Source organism: Anguilla anguilla, chromosome 2, assembly GCF_013347855.1.
Source record: "Anguilla anguilla isolate fAngAng1 chromosome 2, fAngAng1.pri, whole genome shotgun sequence".
NCBI classification, from domain to species: domain Eukaryota; kingdom Metazoa; phylum Chordata; class Actinopteri; order Anguilliformes; family Anguillidae; genus Anguilla; species Anguilla anguilla.
Genome location: NC_049202.1, coordinates 4,465,206 through 4,488,184, shown reverse-complemented (window position 1 = coordinate 4,488,184; position 22,979 = coordinate 4,465,206). Strand labels below are relative to the sequence as shown.

General features: G+C 43.3%; 1 protein-coding gene across 1 annotated transcript; it reads right to left on the bottom strand.

The window, feature by feature from the left end:
- Window positions 1–890: 890 nt before the first annotated feature.
- LOC118221310 (cadherin EGF LAG seven-pass G-type receptor 2-like) lies at window positions 891–20,726 on the bottom strand. Its single transcript, XM_035406263.1, has 24 exons — window positions 20,090–20,726; window positions 19,295–19,363; window positions 18,741–18,904; window positions 18,202–18,243; window positions 18,015–18,104; window positions 17,421–17,510; window positions 17,076–17,183; window positions 16,796–16,909; window positions 16,587–16,680; window positions 16,282–16,394; window positions 15,905–16,078; window positions 15,451–15,579; window positions 14,856–15,107; window positions 12,788–12,886; window positions 12,142–12,314; window positions 11,476–11,624; window positions 8,995–9,290; window positions 5,402–5,512; window positions 4,820–5,008; window positions 3,635–3,729; window positions 3,143–3,307; window positions 2,855–3,010; window positions 2,312–2,339; window positions 891–1,254 (listed from the first exon to the last, which is right to left on the bottom strand). The coding sequence occupies exons 1-24, from the start codon at window positions 20,166–20,168 to the stop codon at window positions 1,105–1,107; spliced, it is 3,129 nt and encodes a 1,042-aa protein (XP_035262154.1). The 5' UTR covers window positions 20,169–20,726; the 3' UTR covers window positions 891–1,104.
- Between the last annotated feature and the right edge of the window lie 2,253 nt (window positions 20,727–22,979).

Here is a 22,979-nt window from a genome sequence, read left to right as displayed (position 1 = left end):
AGGGAGGGGGGTTGAGCCAGCAGGGTCTTTAAAATTCACTGCACAGAACCGATGTGTGAGTTGAGCATTTCATCCAGGAGACCTAGGTTTTGCTTATGTTGTTTTGATTATATTTTTATTTTGATATTACTACTATTATCATTAATAATAGTCTTATCTGCAATAACATCATGTTCTTGTTTTTGTGTAAGTAATGAAAATGACCCAGTATCGTATTTAGATGACAAGCCATTTATTATATTACTCTACATTGTATACATAGCTTGCTAGTTTTTAATGAAAAAAGATAATATAAAAATAACACTGACAAAATATTTTGCTTTCTTTCATGCACCACACAGGCTTTCAAGACAAGCAAGCAGATAATTAGAAGTGGAATTATATTAGCGGTTCCTGTCTGCAGCCAGATACATTCATCAATGTATTTGTATTCGATGCATTCTGTTTGAGATCAAGGTAATGTTAGCTAAAGGACTGCAGCGCACATATTTCACAGATTCTTCTCCTTAGATCCTCTCAAGCTCTGTCAGGTTGGATGGGGGGAGTGTTGCTGCACAGCTATTTCAGGTCTCTCCAGTGATGTTCGATCGGGTTCAATTCCGGGCTCTGGCTGGGCCACTCAAGGACGTTCGCAGACCTGTCCTGAAGCCACTCCTGCGTTGTCTTGGCTGTGTGCTTAGGGTCGTTGTCCTGTTCGAAGGTGAACCTTCGCTGTGGTCTGAGGTCCTGAGTGCTTTGGCGCAGGTTTTCATCAAGGATCTCTCTGTGCTTTGCTCCGTTCATCTTTCCCTCAATCCTAACTAGTCTCCCAGTTCCTGCCGCTGAAAAACATCCCCACAGCATGATGCTGCCACCACCATGCTTCACCGTAGGGATGGTAATGGTCAGGTGATGAGCGGTGCCTGGTTTCCTCCAGACGTGGTCTGAGAGTCCTTTAGGTGCATTTTGGCAAACTCCAAGCGGGCTGTCTGAAAACTTTCCGAAGGCACTGTATGCGTGTTTCATGTTGATTACGCCTACAGCTATATATTAAGCATGTATAACGTGTAACAGCTGATTCACCGTATGAAAGACAGTTTTAACACGATGAATGAATCATTGCATTTATATAGCACTTTTCTGAACATTCGCTTGCAGCGATGAGTCCACAGTGTTCTGGGTCGGGCTTGTTGTTTCATCGTAGCATTTTGAGGTTGCATTGATATTGCTCATCTGGTGGTCGGTTTGCCTATTTTTTCTGAAGTTGATCAGCTTCTAAACAGAAGAGGAGAAATGACTATGAAGTCAATCTTTTGTCACAGATGAAAGCTTAGCACTGTTTAAGACTCCTCTTAATGTATTCAACTGATCTTTATTGCCCACATCTGGGCCCCTTAAAATCCTGGCCATGTGTGCTCTGAGATGGAAGTGGCGCACTGTCCAGGGTGTATTCCTGCCTCTTGCCCACTGCATGCAGCCCCCCCCGCCCCCCCAACCCACCATGACGAGGAATAAGTGGGTTACATGATGGATGGATTTCCATTATGCTGAATACAGTATTATGTGTCATGGCAGCACTTCTAATATATAGTACAGATACCCGTATTACTACACTATAAATGCACTTCTACACTACCGTCAAATAACCTTGAATGCTAAATTATATTTTGAACACAGCAGTGATAAACCAAAATTGTACCAAAAGTGTATTTACAATACTTACAACTCACCTATTCAATTACAATACTTTGTTATATACTTTATGTTTGTAAAAAGTCTCCCAATTTAGTACACTTAAGTACAACTATATACACTTACTGTAAGTTTGGGATAAAGACAATCTGGAGAAAACACGTTTTCAACATACAAAAATGGCAAGTTACTCACACAAAGCACTGTCTTTAAGTCATTAATTCAAACTTGCAAAATCTAGGCCAGCCATTAAAGGTATTGATATCAAAATTAGGCCAAGTTACGAGAAGCAATATTGGCAATATCTTAACTCCCACAAATTAAACAAGCTGCATTCCAAAACAATTATACCCAATGTTTCCTAACTTATTTCAGGTAACTTGGCCCTGTGTTTTTTCATCTTACCAACGTGTTTAGCACTGCTATGATCTGTAATCCAAAATGTCATGGTGCCATGTCTTAATAAACCCTTCCTTGTATTTAAATTATTTTATTTTGTTGCAGATTCCTATGGGCTATATGCTTATGTCAATCTGCTGTTTTTATGGATTTTAGGCTTAGCCTATTGGTTAACTGTTTTTAACCGTCTAATAAGGCTCAGTTAATGGTCAGAAAAAATAGAAAGATTTTGCATTCCTACCTTCATCGAATCTGACCGTGCGATAAGCCTGGAATGAAATATGAGTAAAATCCATTACTGGTGCTGATCTGCTAAAAAGTTCAAATAAGTTAATGAAAAAATGTACAAAGGCAACCAATGTGTCAGCTGTTCGTTTAGGGGTTTGGCTGAGATCTGAAACTTAGTAGCCACAGTTTTGTCTGTTTGACTTTAATGTAAATTTGACATCCTACATGGGGCCTACATGGGGCAAGCTCATGCAGAGTTGAGTCGAAGGAGGACGTCTGACATGTGGCTTTGACATGTAGTCTGTGTGCGCCCAATCGACCAGTGAGAGTCCCTAGAGAGGGATGAAAAGCGGACCCCTAACCAACTGAACCCTCCCATACCCTGGGCAATGCAATTGCCAATTATGCATCACTCTGTGGGGCTACCAGCCACAGTCAGCATTGACACGGTCTGGATTTCATGCTTGGCCTCATCCATGCATTGGACTTTATGTTTGTGTTGCAGCTGCTCGATGCACAAAATAAATGGAAATTAGCACAAAATAAACTTGCTTACAAGATCACCAGCAATAAGAGCACGCTCATAACGATGGTGACCGTATATTGGAAGTGGTCTGGAGCACCAGGCTCTGTCTCCACGGCGTATTCCACGCCCTCTCCAAACACCTTCGTCAGCTCGGCCGTCACAGTCTCCCTCTCGCTCTCCAGCTTCCTGTGGACGACAAGGGGTGGGGCCTGGTGACATCACATTCCCGCCGCTCATTAACAGCTGCGTAACAGCCCGCAGTAGCCCAGTCCAGGCTAGGCTAGCCCAGGCTAACCAAAGGTGGTGGTTCAGTTCTACCTTACGACGTCTTTAGCGGGAACAATTGTGCCATCACTGCCAGTGGCGATGAAGGTGACGTATGTCTTGACGTTGTCCCTGGAATACCTGACTCCACCCACAGCACTGTTTGCACTCACAATGCTGATGACTGTCACTGTCCAGTTCAGTGCCAGCCCCAAGGACCTGGGGTGTGTCAAGAAAAGCAAACAGGCAGTTAGCCTCACAATAGAAGATTAATATACACATACATATATAATGTGCAAATGGATATTGCTCTTAGCTCATTATCCTATCAGTGTTTTTCCTGTGCATTTTAAGCATATATAGATAAATACATAACAGAACATGACATAACATAACATAACATACTGTAACATAATGATGAGAACAGGCAATTGAGCCCAACAATGCTTGCCATTTTCCTACCATAAAAGTGTGCGAAGTGCGAGTACCTTACCACAGTGCGGACAGATTTTATAATACTGACGTTTGCTTTTGTGATCATCTTACCTCTCCATGTCACGGACGTTCTCGTCTACCATACTGAAAGGTCGGTTTAGAGAGATGACCACAGCGCCATTGGTTTTGCTCTCCTGGATCGTCACCTAGTAGTGTCAGATACAGGTGACGGTGAAGCCACACTATACACGGCCCCGCCGCGCAGCGGAGCCGCCTCCATTCATTTTGAATGAGGGGTGGCGGCCAGACCCCGCAAGGCATTTTGGGATTGCCGGCGGCGCAGCGAGCCGTGGGGGAGATGGCAAAAATTCAACTTTGACCCCCTCGCCGCGTCGCGGTAACCAATCTGATTTGATCTAATGATCCGTCAAGTAAATTGTCCCAATTTTTTTCTAATTTTAGTTCCACATGCTATTGTTCCACAATGGAGGACCTAACTCGTAATTTCCGTATTGGGCTTCCCAACTTAATAAAATTTCCTACAGAGACATTGATAAGAGGAAGTAGCGTGGAGAAAAGTCTCTGAAATTGTCGGTGGCTCTGGAATTTAGTTATCGCCGTTAGCTACTATCACTGTCCAGTCTGAATAAAATTCATTTTTGCAGTAACCTAGCTCTGAAAAATGTTAATAAGCTGCCTAGCGGTGGCCGTCGCCGCGTATAGTGTGGCTTCAGCATGAGGACTTTTGACAGTTACATTCTCAGCTATGATGACTTTGCAAAACATATTACTCTGTTCATTTAGGACACATACAGAAATGTATTTGTACCCTTAATTAGTCCAGTACACTATGTTCAAATTGTCATTTGTCATTTTATAAGTCAAACTAAGCAGCTTCGATTCAGCTATTTCAGAAACTTGGCGGTTCTTGGTTTGCACTCCTCAGTGGCTGGAAACAATAAAGATATTTGCGACTTATACCAACTCAAATATCAACCCAGAAATGTCAACGAACAAAAATTTCAGACAAAAAAAAATGTGAAGGAAAAACCTTTTTGAGTTTTGAGTTCCGTTTGAAAGATCCAAATGTTATATTAAGTTGCTAACATATAGAACAGACAACATCTTAAGTTAAGTTAGCTCTTACTGACTGTTACAATATCATGACCTGACCTGATCTCTTGCTGACAGCCATTGCTAACACTTGGTTCTGGAGGTTATACCAGTTACACTGAGAACCGTGATTGTCCCAGAGGCTCATAAACCACCAGTAATAAGCAGGAGACCTCTGCTTACCTTTACGTCTGCGGTGGCACTAAGGCCCTGGGGGTCTGTGGCTTTCACCTTGAGGGACTTCTCTCCCGACTGGCCCTCCACAGACACCACGTACACCAGTCCAGAGGAGGGCTCCACGTCGAACAGCGGGCTGCCCTCCGCCAGGCTGTATACCAGCTGCCAGGTCTGCCCAGCGTCCTTGTCTGTGGCCTGGGACAGAGGGTGAGGGGGCGTTTAGGGCCACGAGGCTGGGCACTTGCACTGCAGGTGCAATGTGCTGCTCATCCACTATTGCTGCTCCCTTGCTGTTGTATCACTGCAGCTGCTCACGTGCTGTCAAGACTATTGTTGCTTGTACCCTGATCTCCCAGTATAAGAACTCATATGCTGTTCTCAACTCATGTGCTCATGTTCTCATGTGCTGATCTCAACACCATTGCTGTTCATGTGCTGTTCTCAACTCTGTTGCTGTTCATGTGCTGATCTCAACACCATTGCTTTTCATGTGCTGTTCTCAACTCTGTTGCTGTTCATGTGCTGATCTCAGCACCATTGCTGTTCATGTGCTGCTGTTCCACTACTGCTGCCCGTGTGATGTCATACCTCCACTTGCACAATGGGGTATTTGTATGGAATAATGCTGAAGATCTTGGCGGAGTAGCTTGAGCTGGTGAATTCTGGCGCCTCGTTAACGTCTTCCACCTGGACCGATACCTGGAAAACAAGGTGTCCATTTATCGTTGCATGATATACACTTTGAAAAAGTAATTTTCTGTATTGTCAGGTCAGTGTTCCTTGTCCAGTCAAGGATTTTGTCAGAGTTGTCAGATATCTAGTTTTTAGTTATGCTCTTTGAGAGAAGGACAGCATAATTTGATCTGGCAAACATGCTCATAGTCCAAGCAGTGTCACTTGTGATTGAGTAGCTTGTTCTTTTTTGACCATAGGTCTGTTCTCTGTCTGCCTCCCCTCCACAAACATCAAAGGAACACCCTTGGGCAATTACAGTCATTCTGGAGGTCTTCTAAATTTATACAAGCCTGGGGTGTCTTGGAGACCCAGGGTGATTGAAAAACGCACAAAGATCATGTTCCTTTTGATTTTAAGTTTTCTTGCAATCTGACATTTAATTTATAAAAAATTCTGATTGGAAGTTTTAATGTCTATACGATCTGCCCCCCTGAACTGCTGCAGTCCCTCAGGCAGGTTTCTTTTTTTTCTGGGGAGTTGGGGGGGGGGGGGGGGGGGGGGTGGGAGTGCTGGAGTGGTGAGCGAAGCCCATTGTTATCTCCGCCAGGCGAGAGCCTAGAGGGGATTATGCGTTTGGTTGTGTGTGTGTGTGTGTGTGTGTGTGTGTGTGTGTTTGTGTTTGTGTATCTGTCCGCAGCTAATCTCGCATACTACTTGGCCGATCGGCCTAATACTTGTTGTGCATGCTGGCAGCAGGCCAAAGACCTGAATTCTCAAATATTTTGCAAATCGGTCAACGACAAGTATTTTATTTGAATTAATTTCCATCATTGTCCATTGAAATACATTGACGGCTAACGCCACACTCCTCCTAGCCTTGCGAGCCAGTCTCTTTTTTCACTTCAACAGAGCCTGGCCAATGCCTTGACGTTGTTAGGCATAAACGAAGGAGGCAACCTTCCCAGGATAGTTGTATTTTCCCAACCAATCAAGAGTGTTTTGGGCAGGCGTGGTCTGAAACGTGCACTGGAAAACATTACCGGAGGCAAACTTTTCCACCGACTCGCATCAATTCGCCACTATTTGGGGAAAATTATTGTATTGATTGTAACGGGCAAACAATCAAAACCATTGCTTCTTCTGCCCATTTTTCTGGGTATTTATCTGATAGCTGACTGCATACCGTAGGCCACGCTTGAAAAATTAAACTTTTGCCAAATCCTGTAGGCAAGCAAGCGAGTACATCTCTGTTCGATAACAGCGAATCCAAACATATGCGCTGAAGGTCCTTCAACGAAGTCACGCCATGTATTTGGCAAGTCTGTGATATAACAGAATTAAAATCTTCAAATTTTTTAGCAGATAATTTGGGTTAGCTTGATAGCTTTGTCCATTTCGCTGGTGTGTTTCAGTCGGGACTTAGATTGCAGCACACACGGAACAGAGGGAGTGTCCGGGGGGGGGGGGGGGGGGACCGGCACACTGAGACAGACAGTTTGATTAACCAATAGGGAAGCTGTACATGCGTTTGTCCAGACTACACTCCTCCTAACTGGCCGGTAGGGGCTGCAAGTGATTAACAACTGCTTCCGTTTGGAATGAAAGACCAGTGATGTAAAATGTCAATTTCAATGTTAAAATGCCAACAAAATAATCTGCCAACTAATGGGGTACGTTAATGTTTGAATCTGTGGCAATTATTTTGTTGCCATTTTCATGTTGAAATTGATATTTCACATCGCTGGTCTTTTGGAATTGTTCCCGTCCAGATTGTTCCTGTCCAGATTTGAAACGAAAGTGCCAGACTATAACATCAACTTTAGCTGTCTAACACATCATGGCTGATATGAATGACATTAGCTAACATGTCACCACCTTTAGCATTACTTCACTGAATCAACGTTTTTGGGATTTTCAGTGGCACATGGTAAAAACTTGTAATATTGTATTTGTCTGGTTGCGTTGATTGTGTAGCCTCTATTGTTGCATCAGCAAAGCTAACACACCTGGTGGGAGATCTGTACTCTACTGAGTGCACTCTTCTAGTTTTGACCTGTGTTCTGTCCATACAGTGGGAAAAAAAGGAGTGCTTGTGGCATCTTGACCTTTGTCCTGGTTCTGGGTGGAGTGGTCTGCAGTAGCTGACTCTGTGGGGGTTGACTCCACATTCTGGGGTTTGTCCTGGCTGAGTGTTGTTCTCCAAAGGGATGCAACAAGAACCTGGCCCTTGGTGGTTCACTGGCTTCCATCATAGTGTCAACAATGTCTTGGAAAGCCATGCAAGGAAAAGGGGAGACTGTCCCAGTCTCTCCACCTTTGTGCCAGCATCATGGTATACCACGTGGGTGTTTGTAGAGGTATTTCATCAGAGTGGCAGAAAAAAACTAAAAAACCCAGACTATACCCAAGGGCAAGGGAATGCAGTATTATAAATTGTTTCGTACTAAGGCCATTTATGGACTCCAGTAGTTCCTCAAGGCCTGGGTAGCTCCTAAGGAAGGACTCCCATTTTTCCTCAAATGTAACACACTCAAGTAGGCGGTATACTTAGTAAGTAGAACTTTTTTAGCAAAAAGAGGCAATGAGAACAACTGAAGAACAAAAACACGCGGCATTGAGTGTTCTTACGGTGAAGTGTGCGACGGCCTCCAGGGAGAACTTTTAGAAAATGTCTTTCTTGTTCTCCGACCTCCCCCTCTCAGCTATTGGCTACACATGCTAATGTACGGAGAGTCAACGCCAATCTCTCTTCTGTAGAGATGGGATTTCTGTGAGTTCCCGCATGTTTGATGAATGGTGCTACTCGTTTCAGCAAGTCATCAAAACGCGGACTTCCTCGTCTAAACTCTGCATTTGCCGAATGTACAGACAAAACTCTCCATTCTCCATCCTACTCTGATTCAGAGGGCGAATGTACTCCTTCGCCTTTTTTTTCTTCTTTTGCATAGGTAGATAAACTAAAGCCACTTTAATCTCCTCTCTCTGTCGCATTTGTGCTTCTATCACCGCCCCCATTGTTGTTTTGTGTTGTGATCTCGCGTAGCCCTTCTCATCCATGGCGTAGCCACGAGACGGAGGTCTGGGTGAGATTCCAGCCCCGGTTAATAGCTGCCTCGTAATTATTCGTAATTATTCACGCCCCAGCTGCGTGGAGGGACTTTAACCGGTGCGGTGTTCTCACTGAGTATACCGACAACGGTGTTCGTGGACATGTTCGCCGGTGGTTCTCAATCCTGAAGTTCTTTCTTCTTACTGAGTATACCGCCAGCTTCAGAGGCTGTAGCTGTAATTTACTCCTAGATATCTGATAGTAGAGATAAGAAAAAATTACATTTTGGCTGAGAACCCACAGGTGATGTTGTGTGTTCGCGTATTGCAGAGTGTAGAGAGGACATCCTAATATCTGGTTGAGTCCCTCAAGACCATTTGTAAGTCTCTCTGGATAAGAGTGTGGGCTAAATGGCAGTAAAGTAATGCAGGCAAGGCCGGAGAGTGGTCTGCGTTACCATGGTGACAACGGTGTTGGGCGGAGTCCTGGAGTCCTTGGCCTCCACCGCTATGGTGTACCTCTCCTGTTTTTCCTTATCCAGGGGGTGGAGCGTTCTGACCACGCCCTGCTTGTCTACAGAGAACACATGCCTGTACGACCTCAGCGTGTAGGTGACCTGGACCGACGAGTTGCCCGTCAAGGCCTTGACCACGCCCACCCGCGTGCCCTTCGGCTCGTTCTCCGCCACGATGAAATTGTAGACGGAGCTCTCGAAGTCCACGCCCGGTCTGAAAAGGTAGACCAGGACAGTGGCTGCAAAAGAAGAACAGACACATGTATGCACAGGATAGGCACGAATAATGGAAACACTGCTTAAAGCTACATGACTACAAGGTAGGCCCTGAACCTCAGACTACTATTGCAGGCTTCAACCAGCCTGCGGCTTGTTCTGCGGGGCTGCAGCTACAACATTATACATGCAGCAATCTAAATCATCAAAAGGGTACAGGCAAGATAAAATATGGTCAATTTTCCTGTTCCAGGTCATTTAAGTAAGTGATGCAACTATATTTCCTAATGCAATATTGATATCAAAATTATATCACAATGTTCACTACATATGTTTAGGAAAAGTCATGAAGGGGAAATCAGGCTATGGTTTTCATGACAGCACGTTTATCGATTTTCAACCACATTCTCTTCAGAGGGTAAGATGAAAAAACACATGGCCAAGAAATAATTAAGGAAATATTTAGGGTAGCATTGCTTTGGAATACAGCTTGTTTAATTTGTCTGAGCATAGATAGCCAATATTATTTCTTATAATTTCGCCTAATTCAAATATCAATAATGGCAGGCCTAGATTTTGCAAGTTTGAATTAACAACTTATAGACAGTGCTTTGTATGTGTGAGTAACTTGCCATTTTTGTAAGCTGAAAACGTGCTTTTCTTCAGATAAAGTATAAAAGCCAAAAACAAAAAATGGTTTTGTTTGCATGAATATAATCATTTTATGTATAAAAATATAGGACAAAGAAATTAAGAAATACTTCTTAATAATGTAGAAAGGAATTAAAGGGGAATTGCACTTTATAACACTTCTGCTTCTCATGACTGATATTGACCTTCTAATGAATGTCGCCCTTCATTTTTCGATTAGCTATTTCATTTTAAATGTCTAACGTTAGAAACAAAGACCTTTTTAGCGCAAGACTACATAGTAGTACGGTTTCCAGTTTTTTCTTCTTCTTTGATTTCGTTTCATGGCAAAATTGAGAAGAAGCGAAGCAAAACATTCCATTAACTTTGCGTTGAAATCGAACAAACTAACATCTGCTAGCTTTTGTTTGATGCGATATCGGTGTAATAATGAGGTGCATTGTACCTGGTTGTTATAATGCCCCCCTTAAACTTGACCTGAAAGCACATTTTCATAGTTTTCCACACGATGCAACTTTGTGCCAGACATGGCTGGATGTAATCAGACACCCCAACATAACAGCCGAAGAAGTTCACAAACGAGGACTAAGGGTATGAAGTGACCACTTTGAAGGCACCGACTACCAAGGCGACCGTCTGAAGCCTGGAGCTGTACCCACCGTTTTCCCATCGTTGGTCGAACCGCTCGAAGTAGGTACTATGTGGGCTGGCTAACGCTATCGCGTCTGACTGTGATACATAGGATGTCTACCACCAGTTGCCGTTTGTCCTGGGAATAGCCTGTGGTTCCTCAATCTCGGCCCGCTCCTGATTCGCTCTCGCTCTCGCACGATCAGCCTGCAAATTAGCCAGCTTCTTCTATGTATTCCGGCTCGAATCGATAGGGCACAACAATCCCATGATCAAAAACAAAATCTCCTTCGTCCTCAGACATTTTCGGTTTCGCTAGCTAGTAGTCATACAACATTATTTCTACGACCAACCTAATGTTATTGTCTGCAGGTACGCCAACATCAGAAGTCGCGCAATGATATGCATCCTCAAGTTCGACACTAAACTCCCTGGGTCTACTTCCTGCATTTGTAAAGGAAAACAACAAAACAGCGTAAAATATTAACATAATGAAATAACTCATCAAAAAATGAAGGGCGGCACATTCATTAGAAGGACAATATCAGTCAGGAGAAGCAGAAGTGTTATAAAGTGCAATTCCCCTTACATATAAGAAAGTGTAATGATTATTACTTAACACAAATGCTAATTATTTCTTCATTTTTGTTTTATATTGATATTACATGTATTACATATTACATTTTTTATGCCAAAAATAGACATTTCTGCAAAACGTTGCTTTAAATATCAAAATATAAATGCAGTTCTGAAGGGCTGCAGTGTTATAGGTTTTTTCTGGTTGACAGGTATGAATCAATAGTCCTCTTGGACCTTAATTTAAATGCTGAAACACAATGAAAAACAGCAGCTGCGGCCCTCTGCTATATCACTACAGAACGGACGGCATTGCTTCTTATCAAAGTTCGGTGTGGGATCCTTTTTTACCTGTGGAGGTGCGCTGGGGCTCTCCGTGGTCCTGTGCCAGGGCAGTGAGCTTAAGCGTGGTGTCCTTTGTGATCTCCAAAAGGTCAGAGGTCACGGTGATCTCACCCGTCTCACTGTTGAGCTTCAGGAGAGGAGAGCCTGCAGGGAAACTGAGCAGCCAGAGAGCGAGAACCTCAGCACACAGAGCCTGGGATGCCAACTGTCCCGTATAATATGGGACATTACACTTTCAGTCAGATATGCTTTTAAGTACCTTCGCTAAAAGTCATACCCACAACTTTCACAGTTACAGTCCGGTTGCCAAAAATCCCACTACACTATGGCCCCTCGTCCTATATGGGGAGTTCACCCTGTCCCATATTTCCCCACCTCTTGTGAATTTGACCTGCCATCAATTAACTACTGTGATGTAAGCTGAAAAACAAAGCTTACTGAAGACCTCAAATGGTTAGGCAACACTCTTGTGAATACCATACTAGATTGATTTGCCAAATACATCTTTAATGTGAGTCGCAAATATGATTAATTGAATAAATTACCAACCCCCTCAGCCCACATAATGTGTGCCGTATTCAAAGTGAGGGAATGTTGCCAAGCGTATAGCTGGGCCAGTCACCTGTATGTGATGACGTAACAGTCACCTGTATGTGATGACGTAACAGTCACCTGTATGTGATGCGAGAGTTATTTCCGGCGTCCCTGTCCGTAGCGGACAGCGTCAGCACCAGGTCCCCCTCTTTGGCGTCCTTCACCAGGATGTCCCGAGAGTACGTGGTCTGGCTGAACTCTGGGTCGTTATCGTTAACGTCTGTGATGGTGACCGTGATGTGAGTAACATTCTGGTAGGGAGAAATCAAAACCTTCAGTGAGACTATTATTATTAATAATAATAATAATAATAATAATAATAATAATAATATCTACATAAATTTTTTGCATTATTTTGTAGCTATTATGGAATGCAAATTTGAAAGAATATTTGTATGAACTCCCAGATAGACGCTATTGTTCAGTGTGTCATGCTTGGGGGGTATAGTCGCAAATAAGACTGCAGGGAAGGGGTGCTTGTTAAATGGACAACATACGCCACAATGGTGGCACTTAGAAACTCTGTATTAGCATTGTTGTAGTGCATTGTGTACTAATAAAGCTAGAACATAGAGTTTGTTGTCTCCACTGGTAGACTGGTTGCAGGTGCAACAAATGTCTGAGTTGAGCAATCTAAGGATGCCTGTGTCCTAGCCACTAGGGGGCTTTCACAAAGAGGTTAAGATGCAATAGATTATCTCAGCAGGGGGCGCTGTAGCAGTACCATTCTCTGTGGCGTGCCGTGATCAGAAGCTATTATTTCCAGCTCATAGGCGTCCTTTGCTTCTCGATCCAGGGGGCCCACAGCAAGGAGCGTCCCGTCCTACATGGGGGCAAACAGACATGGTTAGAAAAAGATATTGGCCTTCTTAAACCCAGCATTACTTCTGAGCAGAGAACAATTGAATACCATCCATAACACAGACCTGAGCAAACAACATAAAGTATCTTGGTAAAGTGTTGCACCACCAGGAGTCGCCTGAACAGCTTCAAGGCACCTGGGCATAGACTGTACAAGTCCCAGAAACTCTACTGGAGAGATGGAACACCATTCTTTCAAAAGATATTCCCTCATCTGGGGTTTTGATGATACTGAAAGTTCTGTACTCGGTATTGGGATCAGGAGTGAAAAAGTGGTATTGGTGCATCCCAGAGACTGTAAAAAATATGGACAAAGCTACTGTGACGTCACCCATTGACTCTCTCCGTGGGTCTCTAAAACACGTTTTGAAGCTCAATGGCGGGCGCGGCCATGTTGTCGATTTGGAGCCAAAACCATAGAGTTAAGCGGTCTTGTGATTTTTACAATGTGATTGACAGTCTGGTGCGGAAAAGCCCATCAACGAACGATTGCAGAACGAACTTGAGGCTAGCTGACTGTCTGCCGTTATGTTTTAAAATATATTATCAAAGGTTAACGGAGTTTACAAAGATGGTTAATTTCGTTTAATTCTCTGTGTGTGATTTCATCGTGTGTTGCATGTTATTCAGCAAATAAACCTTAAGACTCTTAATTCGCTTCGTGAAACTGAAAATTTTGCAGTGTTTATCCCAAAATCAGGATTATAGTAGCTTTGTCACATGCGTGAAGCATGGCCCAGGTAGACATTTACGGAATGTACACGACTGACAAGCCGTCAAACACGTTTGACAGATTGAATATTTGCAGCTTAGGGTTAGCTTGGTAGCCGAAGTTGCGAACTGTTTTAGCACAGGCTATTGGACTACCAAATATAGCAAGCTGATTACGCTTTCTGCCAACAAATTATTTGGTTAAGTAGGCTAAAGGAAATAGTAAAAATGACTCGGCTACCGAAAAACTACAGAGGAGGATTATTTTATGGTCGTCTAGTGCAGCTGTAAATAGCACACGCCATAATGAAATCACTACGAAATGGGATGCCTGCGTTTTCTGACTTTGCACAGGTGGACCGTGGTCGGAGCTGCAATGTCAAGGCCAAGAGGCGCCACCTCCCACCCCAGTGACCATAGACTGTAGCCCCTACTGTAGCTTAGTCCTCTGCAGTAATCAGGAAGTGACGCAAACTGTACCTCATTGGTCCACAACAAATATTATAACAGTGCCCAAATGACACAATAAATCATGAAATCGACCCATGGACAGTCATAAGACGAATAAAATACACATATTGTGACTATTTGTTCTCATGAGAAAAAATTATTGACTTTGTATTTTGACCTCATTTGTACCGTAGACTTACATAGAAACCGGATATGAAAACACCTATACTGGAGCCAACCGTAGTGGCGCTAGTGAGCAACCAGGAACAACAACACCAGGAAATGAGCTTCAAAAACGAAGTCTGGTTTTGGCCGCTTGGTGCATCCCTTATTTTTATTAGCTGCCTGCGACTGCAGCTCTATAGCTCTGTCTGTCAGTCGGTTGGTTAGTCGGTTGGTCCACAAAAGTGTTCCACCCCGTAGCGGCCACAGTTTTCGCCCCAGGAGGCTGAAATTTGGCATGGAGGTTGGTCAAGACCGAAGGTAGAGCTGAGTAACTTTCAGACTGATTGACCAAGAGGGGACGTGGCGATGGGCGTGGCCTATCACAAAAAGGGGCATAACTCCCGAATGGATTCACAGATTTGCACAAGATTTTGTGGAAAGGTTGGTCACGAGCCAAAGAAGAGGTCACGTGTTTGCGTGAGGGTGTGTGCGTGGATGCATGCACACATGTATGAGTGTGCGATCACAGCTATTACGGATTCGTGCTTGTTTATGGTACGTAAATATGACTAGCAGATTTAGGGGAGGGGCTGATCGTCACTCACCTCCCTGAACTGGAACAGGGCACTGGGATTGGACAGGGACAGGGTGACCTTGCCATTGTCACCCTGGTCGAGGTCGGTGGTGGAAATTCGGCAGACGTCCCGCGGGTTCTGGGCGGAGTAGTTCCCCTCAGGGATGAGGACGGGGTCCGGGAGGGGCAGGAACTGCGGGTTGTTGTCATTGACGTCCAGGACAGTGATGTTGAGCTGGGCTGTAGCACTCAGTCCATTGGTGGGGGAGTCAACTGCCACCACCTGCAGCCATACGATTAAGAGATTAACTAAGGTGAAGCAGTTCAAATGTAAGCTTACTCCCACAAGTGACCAATTTTTTATACACACAGTATTACATTCTGATTTATGAGTGTTAGGTGTCTGAAAGGAGTTACATGTACTCTATCAAATCTTTGATCTGCTTTCATCTTATGTAAAAGATGGCATTGAAGAGAAGGTGGTTTTATCAGCCTCAAAGTTTCCATGGGTCCAATTGTCTTCGACACAAGAGGTATTTGGTGGGAAACTGGGTGGCCGCAGTAGATCGTACTAAAAGAGATCACTGTGGCACCACATGTCTCGCCCTGAGGCTTGCTGCTCTGACCTGTAAGGAGAATCTGGGAGTCTCCTCTCTGTCCAGGGCAGTGGAATTCTTCACCAGCACAGGTCCATAGGGGCTTATAGAGAACGGCGCAGAATCCGGAATGATCCTGAGCGTTCCGTTGAACCCGCCCTGTGGAGCAGAGGTAGAGAAACTCAGCTGCGATAAATTAAGCTGTAAATGAATGCAAATGTAAAGATATGAAGACCCTGACTGATCAGAGAGGAACGATGCACTGTGTCTTCAAACAGTGGTGTTTAAACCTTTTAAGGTGCCAGATCACAAATATGGGACTAGAATGTTCTTAACTGAACATTCTAATGGTGATGTCACAATCACTACTGGTAATTGAAAACAAAATTGAGTTCTAGAACACTGACTTGGAATTTAGAAAAAAAATTTTTCCAAAAGAGTCTACACTTCAAAGGGACAAAGGTCATTTTTACTACAGGCATACTTCGTCTCGGTCCGTGACTCTGACTGTCAGCACAAAAGAACCCTCGGGGGTGTTCTCCAGAATGGTGACGGAATATCCGCTTTGGTCAAACTCCGGCGCGTTGTCGTTCACGTCCTCGACCGTCACAGACACCACCGCTTGTGCCGTCTTGAGGCTGTCATCGCTCTGAGCTGCCTGTCACCCAAAGTTAACATACCGTGTGTAAACTTCTGCCATTCATTAAAATTCACGTATCAAAAGTGCATGTGCCTCGCTAAAAATTCCTGTAACACGTGTTGGCCCTGACGCTCTTCTGCAGAGCCCATTCAGTACATTTAGTCTCTTGCTCTGACAGCCTTTACATTGGTACATTGGTAGTATGATGACTGGGAAAGTACCTTGATGTTCACAGTCACCATGGCAACCTCCTCCCTGTCCAGACTGTTCACCACAGTGATGATGCCACTGACAGCGTCAATGTTGAAGGAGCTTGTGTAGTCACTTGGAGAAACTGGGATTCACACGCAAATAGACAGAAATCTACATATATGCACACACACACGCGCGCACACAGACGAAAATGAGTTTTATTGAATAAAGCCAAACTACTAATGACCCCCCTTTCCTATGAACATGTTGATTGTGAATTATTTTTCCCAAGCTCATTTGGGGTGGACAACTAACAAGAAAGGCTGTTAAATACCTGCACTGATGCTATAGATTATGAGCTGGTTTATCCCAGTGTCCCCATCTCTGGCCTCTATTGCTTCAGGCTGGATGCTCAGAAACACTCCAACCTTAAAGAGGAAGTGCAGGGAAAAAATCACGGTTCTTTTACACAGGAATTAATATATAAAAAATGTAAAAATACAATGTAAAACGGTTTGATTTTTTTTAACGAACGATACTCACCTCAAGTTCGCGAATGACGGCATTATAAAGACTTTGATTAAAATAGGGATTCATGTTGTCAAAGTCTTCCACTGTAATAGTGACAGGTACTGTGGCTGAACGATCCCCGTCATCCTATAAAAAAATAAATGTCCAAAAAAGTGTGGAAATACACACGCCTTTGTACTTTCTTACATCTGTTTTTTTCTCGTGAAATCGTTTAATTTTATATTTCCTTACCATGCAATATACAACACCTGACATTTCTGTAGACAAGAACATGGGCTATGACGTTACATACCCGGGCTTTCGCCATGAAACTGTAGCCAGTGGCTACGTTGTAGTTTAAGCTCTTTTTCAAAACAATCGTTCCGTCAAATGTCATCTCAAACTCACTGGGGACGGGGGGCTGAAAAATAAAATGCAAAAAAATTAAATGGGCACAATTTTGTTAGTAGGCTAGTAGAAAATGTGTATCCCCCTTTTTGGGAAAAATGTTATGTTACCTACAGTGTGCTGCTCAGACATTTATATTTGAGAGCAATACCGTTTCCACGAGCCTTGGTGTTTTTTAATTGGTTTATTTTCCTGTGAGATCAGATATTAATGATATGCACATAGTTATGGTAGCCTAAATGCGATTTACCATTATGGAATATGTAATCCTGTTGTATGCTGGTGAGACGTCCGCATCTGTGGCGCGTACTTGGATTACTGCCGAGTTCACAGCCAGTCTCTGATCGGAGAGATATAAAACGGACATGTCCAATCAGATTCGAGTACGGTTTCTCAACGCGGGCGCTCTAACGTTAGGGCATACTCAGACTGTAGGGGCCGCCAGAAGCACGAGGGAAGAAAAGCGGGAGTTGAAGCTATAATGGGGGACGTCTGCGCGATTATAATTCTCAAGCCCCGGGTGCCAAGCTGTCAGATATCCTCCGATGTCAGAGAGAAAAATAACACTTGGTACAGTTGAAAAAATGGAATTCCCAGTCGTACTGATCAATGAACTCTGCTTCTGACGACTCTTTCTTTCTATATACGCTAACTGTTAGCACAGAGGACAGGTTAAAACATTATTTTGGATTCAGATAACCAAGATAACGTTAAATTAACCCCGTTCCAATAGCAACAGGTAAGACAGCACACGATTCTTCCGCCGTTTGGTGTGTCTGAGGGTATTCTTACAGCATTCCACATTTAGGCTACAAGTTTCATACTTCGACATTAACATGTTTACCTCAGATACTGTTGAGTTGTATGCCGGGGCATCGAAAATTGGGGTATTGTCATTCTTGTCGTTGAGCATGAGAACCCGTGTGTTTTCAACCTGAAGGTAGATTTTTAAAAGAATTACAAAGTAAACACATCTAAATGGTAATAATTCTAAATATCGTAATACCCGGTGTTCAAATTGCCATACTTACACTGTTTGAGCATCGGAGAGAATAATACAGTTCACCCTGGCTCTAGATAGAAACAAAGACCCGTGAATATTTTACACTGTGCGCAAATGAAATAGGCCTACCATATGTAAAGCCATTGGATTTATAATGTTTAGGATTGTGTACCGTCAGAACCAAGTTGTTTCCATGTTTCCCATTAACCGAGGTGAAACAAAAAAATTGCCTAAACCTGAACGTCAAAAAAAAAAAAATATATATACATATATAAATCTTCAAAGAGAACTTTTCAGTGACTCATGATCTGTTCTAGTGATCTGACATGGATTTTGCTTTTTTGGTTGGAAAATTTGATTGGAGTTTCAACGAAATACGGTTTTTTAAGCACCGAGGGCCAAGGTAAGATGTGTGTGTGTCTTTTCGTTCAGTAAACTTATCACACACCTGGGCACCTTGCTGATTACGGCAGTCTGTGTTAGGCGATCAGATATTGCAGTGATTTTCCTGTCAGCTTCAGACAAGGGCAAGCCCAGATTTGCTTCCAGGCAGCAAGCTACGCTTACCTCAATTAATACATCTGCATCTAACGGTGATTTAGAGTACACGGTAGCCGTCGAGTTTTCTGGGAAAAACATCAGCTCCAAGAACTGTATATGTGAAGGGAACAAATAGCCGACTAGTTGCACGTTGTACTCCGCCAGGACTCCGGTAAATTCTTCCACAGCTCCTGTGTGAAGAAGAGCAGAAAACAGTTAGGCCTGCTTCCTGGTCACTTCAACTTTTCAACCGTTTAAAACGATCGTTAGCATTCACGACGTCCATTCACCTGCAATTTTTACGCGGTTTAGATCATGATATCACATTACGTGCTATTCTAATGTACTTCGGTAGTTTTAGTGATAGGGGAAAACACACAATGCCATACAGTCAGTGGTATAGTGTGCCTGATACTAATATTTTAAGGAACGACAGTTGGATAGATTATTAGTCTACAGTTGTTATGACAGTGTTTATACAGTGAGAGCCAATGGTGAGACGGATCTTCACTGGACTCGGAAGGGAATGAATAAGGTTTAATAGTATAACAATAACGCTTGAAATTGAGCGATGACATTACCATTGTATCCTTCATCCACAGGTCCCAATTCTTTATTGCTCCCCACATCACAGTTTAGAACCGATGTGTCTAGAATAGAGGAAACATGCTATTGTCATTAAAAATGATTATCAAAATGTAATACAATTAATTGCTTTGTTGTGTAACAACTCTCAGAGCCAGCCCTAAACTTTTGGTGGCCCCAAACAAATCTGTGGGCTGTGCCCCTCGTGGTCGTGTGGCCCCCCCTCGCGGTTGTGGCCCCCCCTCGTGGTCGTGTGGCCCCCCCTCGCGGTTGTGGCCCCCCCTAGCGGTTGTGGCCCTAAACAACTGCATAGAGCGTTTATGCCACGGGCATACTTCTGGAGCAAAGTCCAAACTGATGTTGGGAGTGTTCTGGGTCCAAAGTGTATCGGTGGTTTCATTTTCCCTTTTCAGGTCTAGCATGCTCAGAAAGGTTGGGCTACATATAAAACAGATACAGAGCTAATGGTCATTGGAGTAAATTAATCCTAAATTTGTTTAGATTAAAATAAAATAACTTTGAAGTGAAATAGCCTACTTAATAAAGCCTCATCTAGCTTTAATTCTATAGAGTACATTTACAGGTTTCTGTAGAATTGCAAAAATGCCGTTGGATATGCCAAACCTTAGGTGGGTAAGTACAACCAAAACATAGATTTTGCAACCTCTACACATTTCAGTTGGTTATTCAAACTAATTTTAAACTACAGCAATTCATGTGTTCATGAATCTACCATAATTTTTATTTTTGTTAACTGAAAATCATAAATAGCAAAACACGAGCCTACTCACCAATGGGGTTGCCTCCTGTGTTCTTGAAACAATAACAGCATAAGATGATTAAAAACAATATGGAATCAATAGTCCCCATCCTGACTGTACCGAGTGGTGGTAGAAAATTGAAGCCTGAATCTCAGTCAAGCCCTACAGCCTAATGGCTGATCATCAACCGCCCAATTGAGTTTAAGGCGCAAATACAGGTAAAAGCCACACCTCTGTCATTGTTATAAACAGGTTCAAGGTTCAGGGACATTTTACAAAGAGTGAAACTGACAACAGCTCTTTTTACTGCAGTCAGTGCTCCATATTTGGGAGGGTTCCAGGTTTTAATCAGCACAGATATGGGGCCCAGGTCTGGAAGGTCACAAGTCTTTTTGGATTTTGTGTGTTTCAGGACACACTTCCTTGTACTTAATTTAGGCTACTGATTGGTTAAAAAGTCAAGTGGCTCGCTTTCAGGGCCTCCACTGGCTAACCATAGAAAATAAACTACAAAAATTTGCGGACGCCGTAGCCCACCAGGATTTGAGTTAGTGTTCTTAGGGCCCTTTCACACCTACTTCGTTTGGACTTTTCAGTTTGATCCGAAACAAATTTACAGGTGTAAAACCTCCCCTGGACCACGGTTCGGACCAAACAGCCGACATTTGGTCCGACGAAAAGAGGTGGCCTCGGTCCAGATCAAACTGAACCATGGTTCGGTTCGTTTCTAGTGTGAAAACATTTTTTTGGGTGGTTCGGACTTTCGGACCATTTACAGGAAGTTCCGGTGGTTTCCGTCAGAGCAGGAAACAACCGAGAGAAGAAGAGTAGAAGACGAAGGAAAAAATGAGCTGTGGTAGCATATGGGGAGAGGAGGAGACAAAGTTTTTAATTGAAATGTGGTCCGACGACAATATAAAAAGTCTACAAGACTTTTAAAACGCACAAAAATGCCGAAACTTTCCAGGTATTTTTGGAGAGGATGAGACGGAGGGGGTATGAGAGGACGGGAGAGCAATGCCACCTGAAGATAAAGAAACTGCGGCAGCAGTATACAAAGGTGCGCGATGCCATGAGAAAAGCGGTGCATCGAGAAATGATAAGAAGGTCCTTTTTATTACGACCTGATATGACGACCTGATAGCATTCTGGGCACTCGCCCAACAAGCTCACCCATTAAGGTGGTGGAGTCTTCCCCAGCATCAACTTCAAGTACGTCTACCGATGTGCCCAGTGCCACAAAAAACACTTCCGAAAATGGTGAGTAGCCTAACGTTAGCTCACTACTCCAACGTAGCCACATTTTTTTTTTTTTTTGCCTGTGCCAGGGCTCGCAGGATTGCTTGCAGTCTTCTCCTCCTTTCCTGCCGGCGACGATCTTCGCACGATGAGGATGTTCATTTTTCGAAGTTGAACAAGCCTCGAGTATTGCGCTTGAAGTTGATGCTGCTGGTAGTAATGCCATAATATTATAGTGGCAACGATACAAATTAGTTGATTCATTTTTCTCAAGCAGTGTAAGTTTTTCAAGGCTACCTGCCGAACTGACAACACGCTGATGTCAGACGCACGCCCATTTACAAACCAATCAATGTCCAGTATAGGGAGACGCAGCCCACGTAGGGGATGACGACAGGACGTAAGTATGTCATGTAAAGTTATTCAGTGCGCTCGCATAATTGCAATGTGAAACCCGAACTAAGCGGATGAAATGTATACAATGTAACAAAAACATGAACTTTGGTTTGGACCTAGGTGCGGACTTTCAGGTGTGAAAAGGCCCTTAAATCAGGAGTGTCAGACTATTATAAAAGACAATTGTAGAGTATACATATAGGCAGTTATTCAGTAACATTGACCACAGCTACTATGTGATTTTTGTTTACAACAGAGCCAAACCAAACTTGTGGGCAGCTATGTGATTAGTTCTAACATTTATCTGTGCTGCCTGTGGTGAGACCGGGGAGTTCACGAGGGATGCACACGGTCACGGATAGCAACAGCAGCAGCAGCAGCAACAACAATAACAGCGACAACCGCTAGGGTCAGTACACATGACAGATGTTTTCTTGATATCTTCACGCTCTTTTAGTTTTAGAATGGGGTAAGAATGTGGGGTAGGCCTACATCTATGGCTGACCCTAAAAGACAGTATGCAGTACTATCTCTTTTTCATCTGTTTTTCTCTTTGTATAAAATCCAAAATGCAGTTAATGAGGTGTCCTCATGCAGTTATGTGTGAAAACTGCTTCCTCATTCTGTCACTACAAGCAAAAAATAACGGTCTGGTTCTAAGGATAAAAAAGACATCAGTGCTGCCATCTACAGTCACAAATACATTACTGCGCAAAAAACTCAGTACACAAGTAAAACCTCCTCAGTTATAATTTTTGTGCAAGTCTCTAAAACATCTGTGAAATGTGCTGACGTCACCTTTAAAAATTTTCGATTTGTATTGTGCTTTAAACCCATGAAATGGTTTTCAGCTGCCTAGTTTGTCACAGTTCACATGGGTCTCTTAGTATGGTTTAGGATTAGAAGACCTACAGTGCAAAGATTTAGACCTCCTTCCGGCTGTAGGTGTCTAAAGACCGGCACTAGTTAGCACTCAGTAAAGCTGGTGAGCAGGAACCACAGCCCACAAAGCACATCTTCGCTCCCGAGTGGACTGCAGGAAGTCATGTCCGCGCTGAAGTACTACCACCATTTACACGTCAGTGACACGGAATTCTCTGAGCTGCCATCGGAACTCCATACACACGCGTGTCCTGGACACACAAAATATATGCAGATTTATTTATTGCATAACAAACCAAACTATAAACATTTTTCTCAATTTCTACCTACAATAGAAAGTTATTAGAGTTTTACTTATAAAAAATAATCTTAGACACATTAAAAAAAAAAAACATTAATTACA

Coding starts and splice junctions, on each gene's coding strand:
- LOC118221310 (XM_035406263.1), bottom strand. CDS start 20,168: ATGGGGACTATTGATTCCATATTGTTTTTAATCATCTTATGCTGTTAT. Junction 3,730..4,819: donor GTGCCACCGCAGACGTAAAG/GTAAGCAGAGGT, acceptor TGACACTACTAG/GTGACGATCCAGGAGAGCAA. Junction 2,340..2,854: donor CTCTTATTGCTGGTGATCTT/GTAAGCAAGTTT, acceptor ATTTCATTCCAG/GCTTATCGCACGGTCAGATT.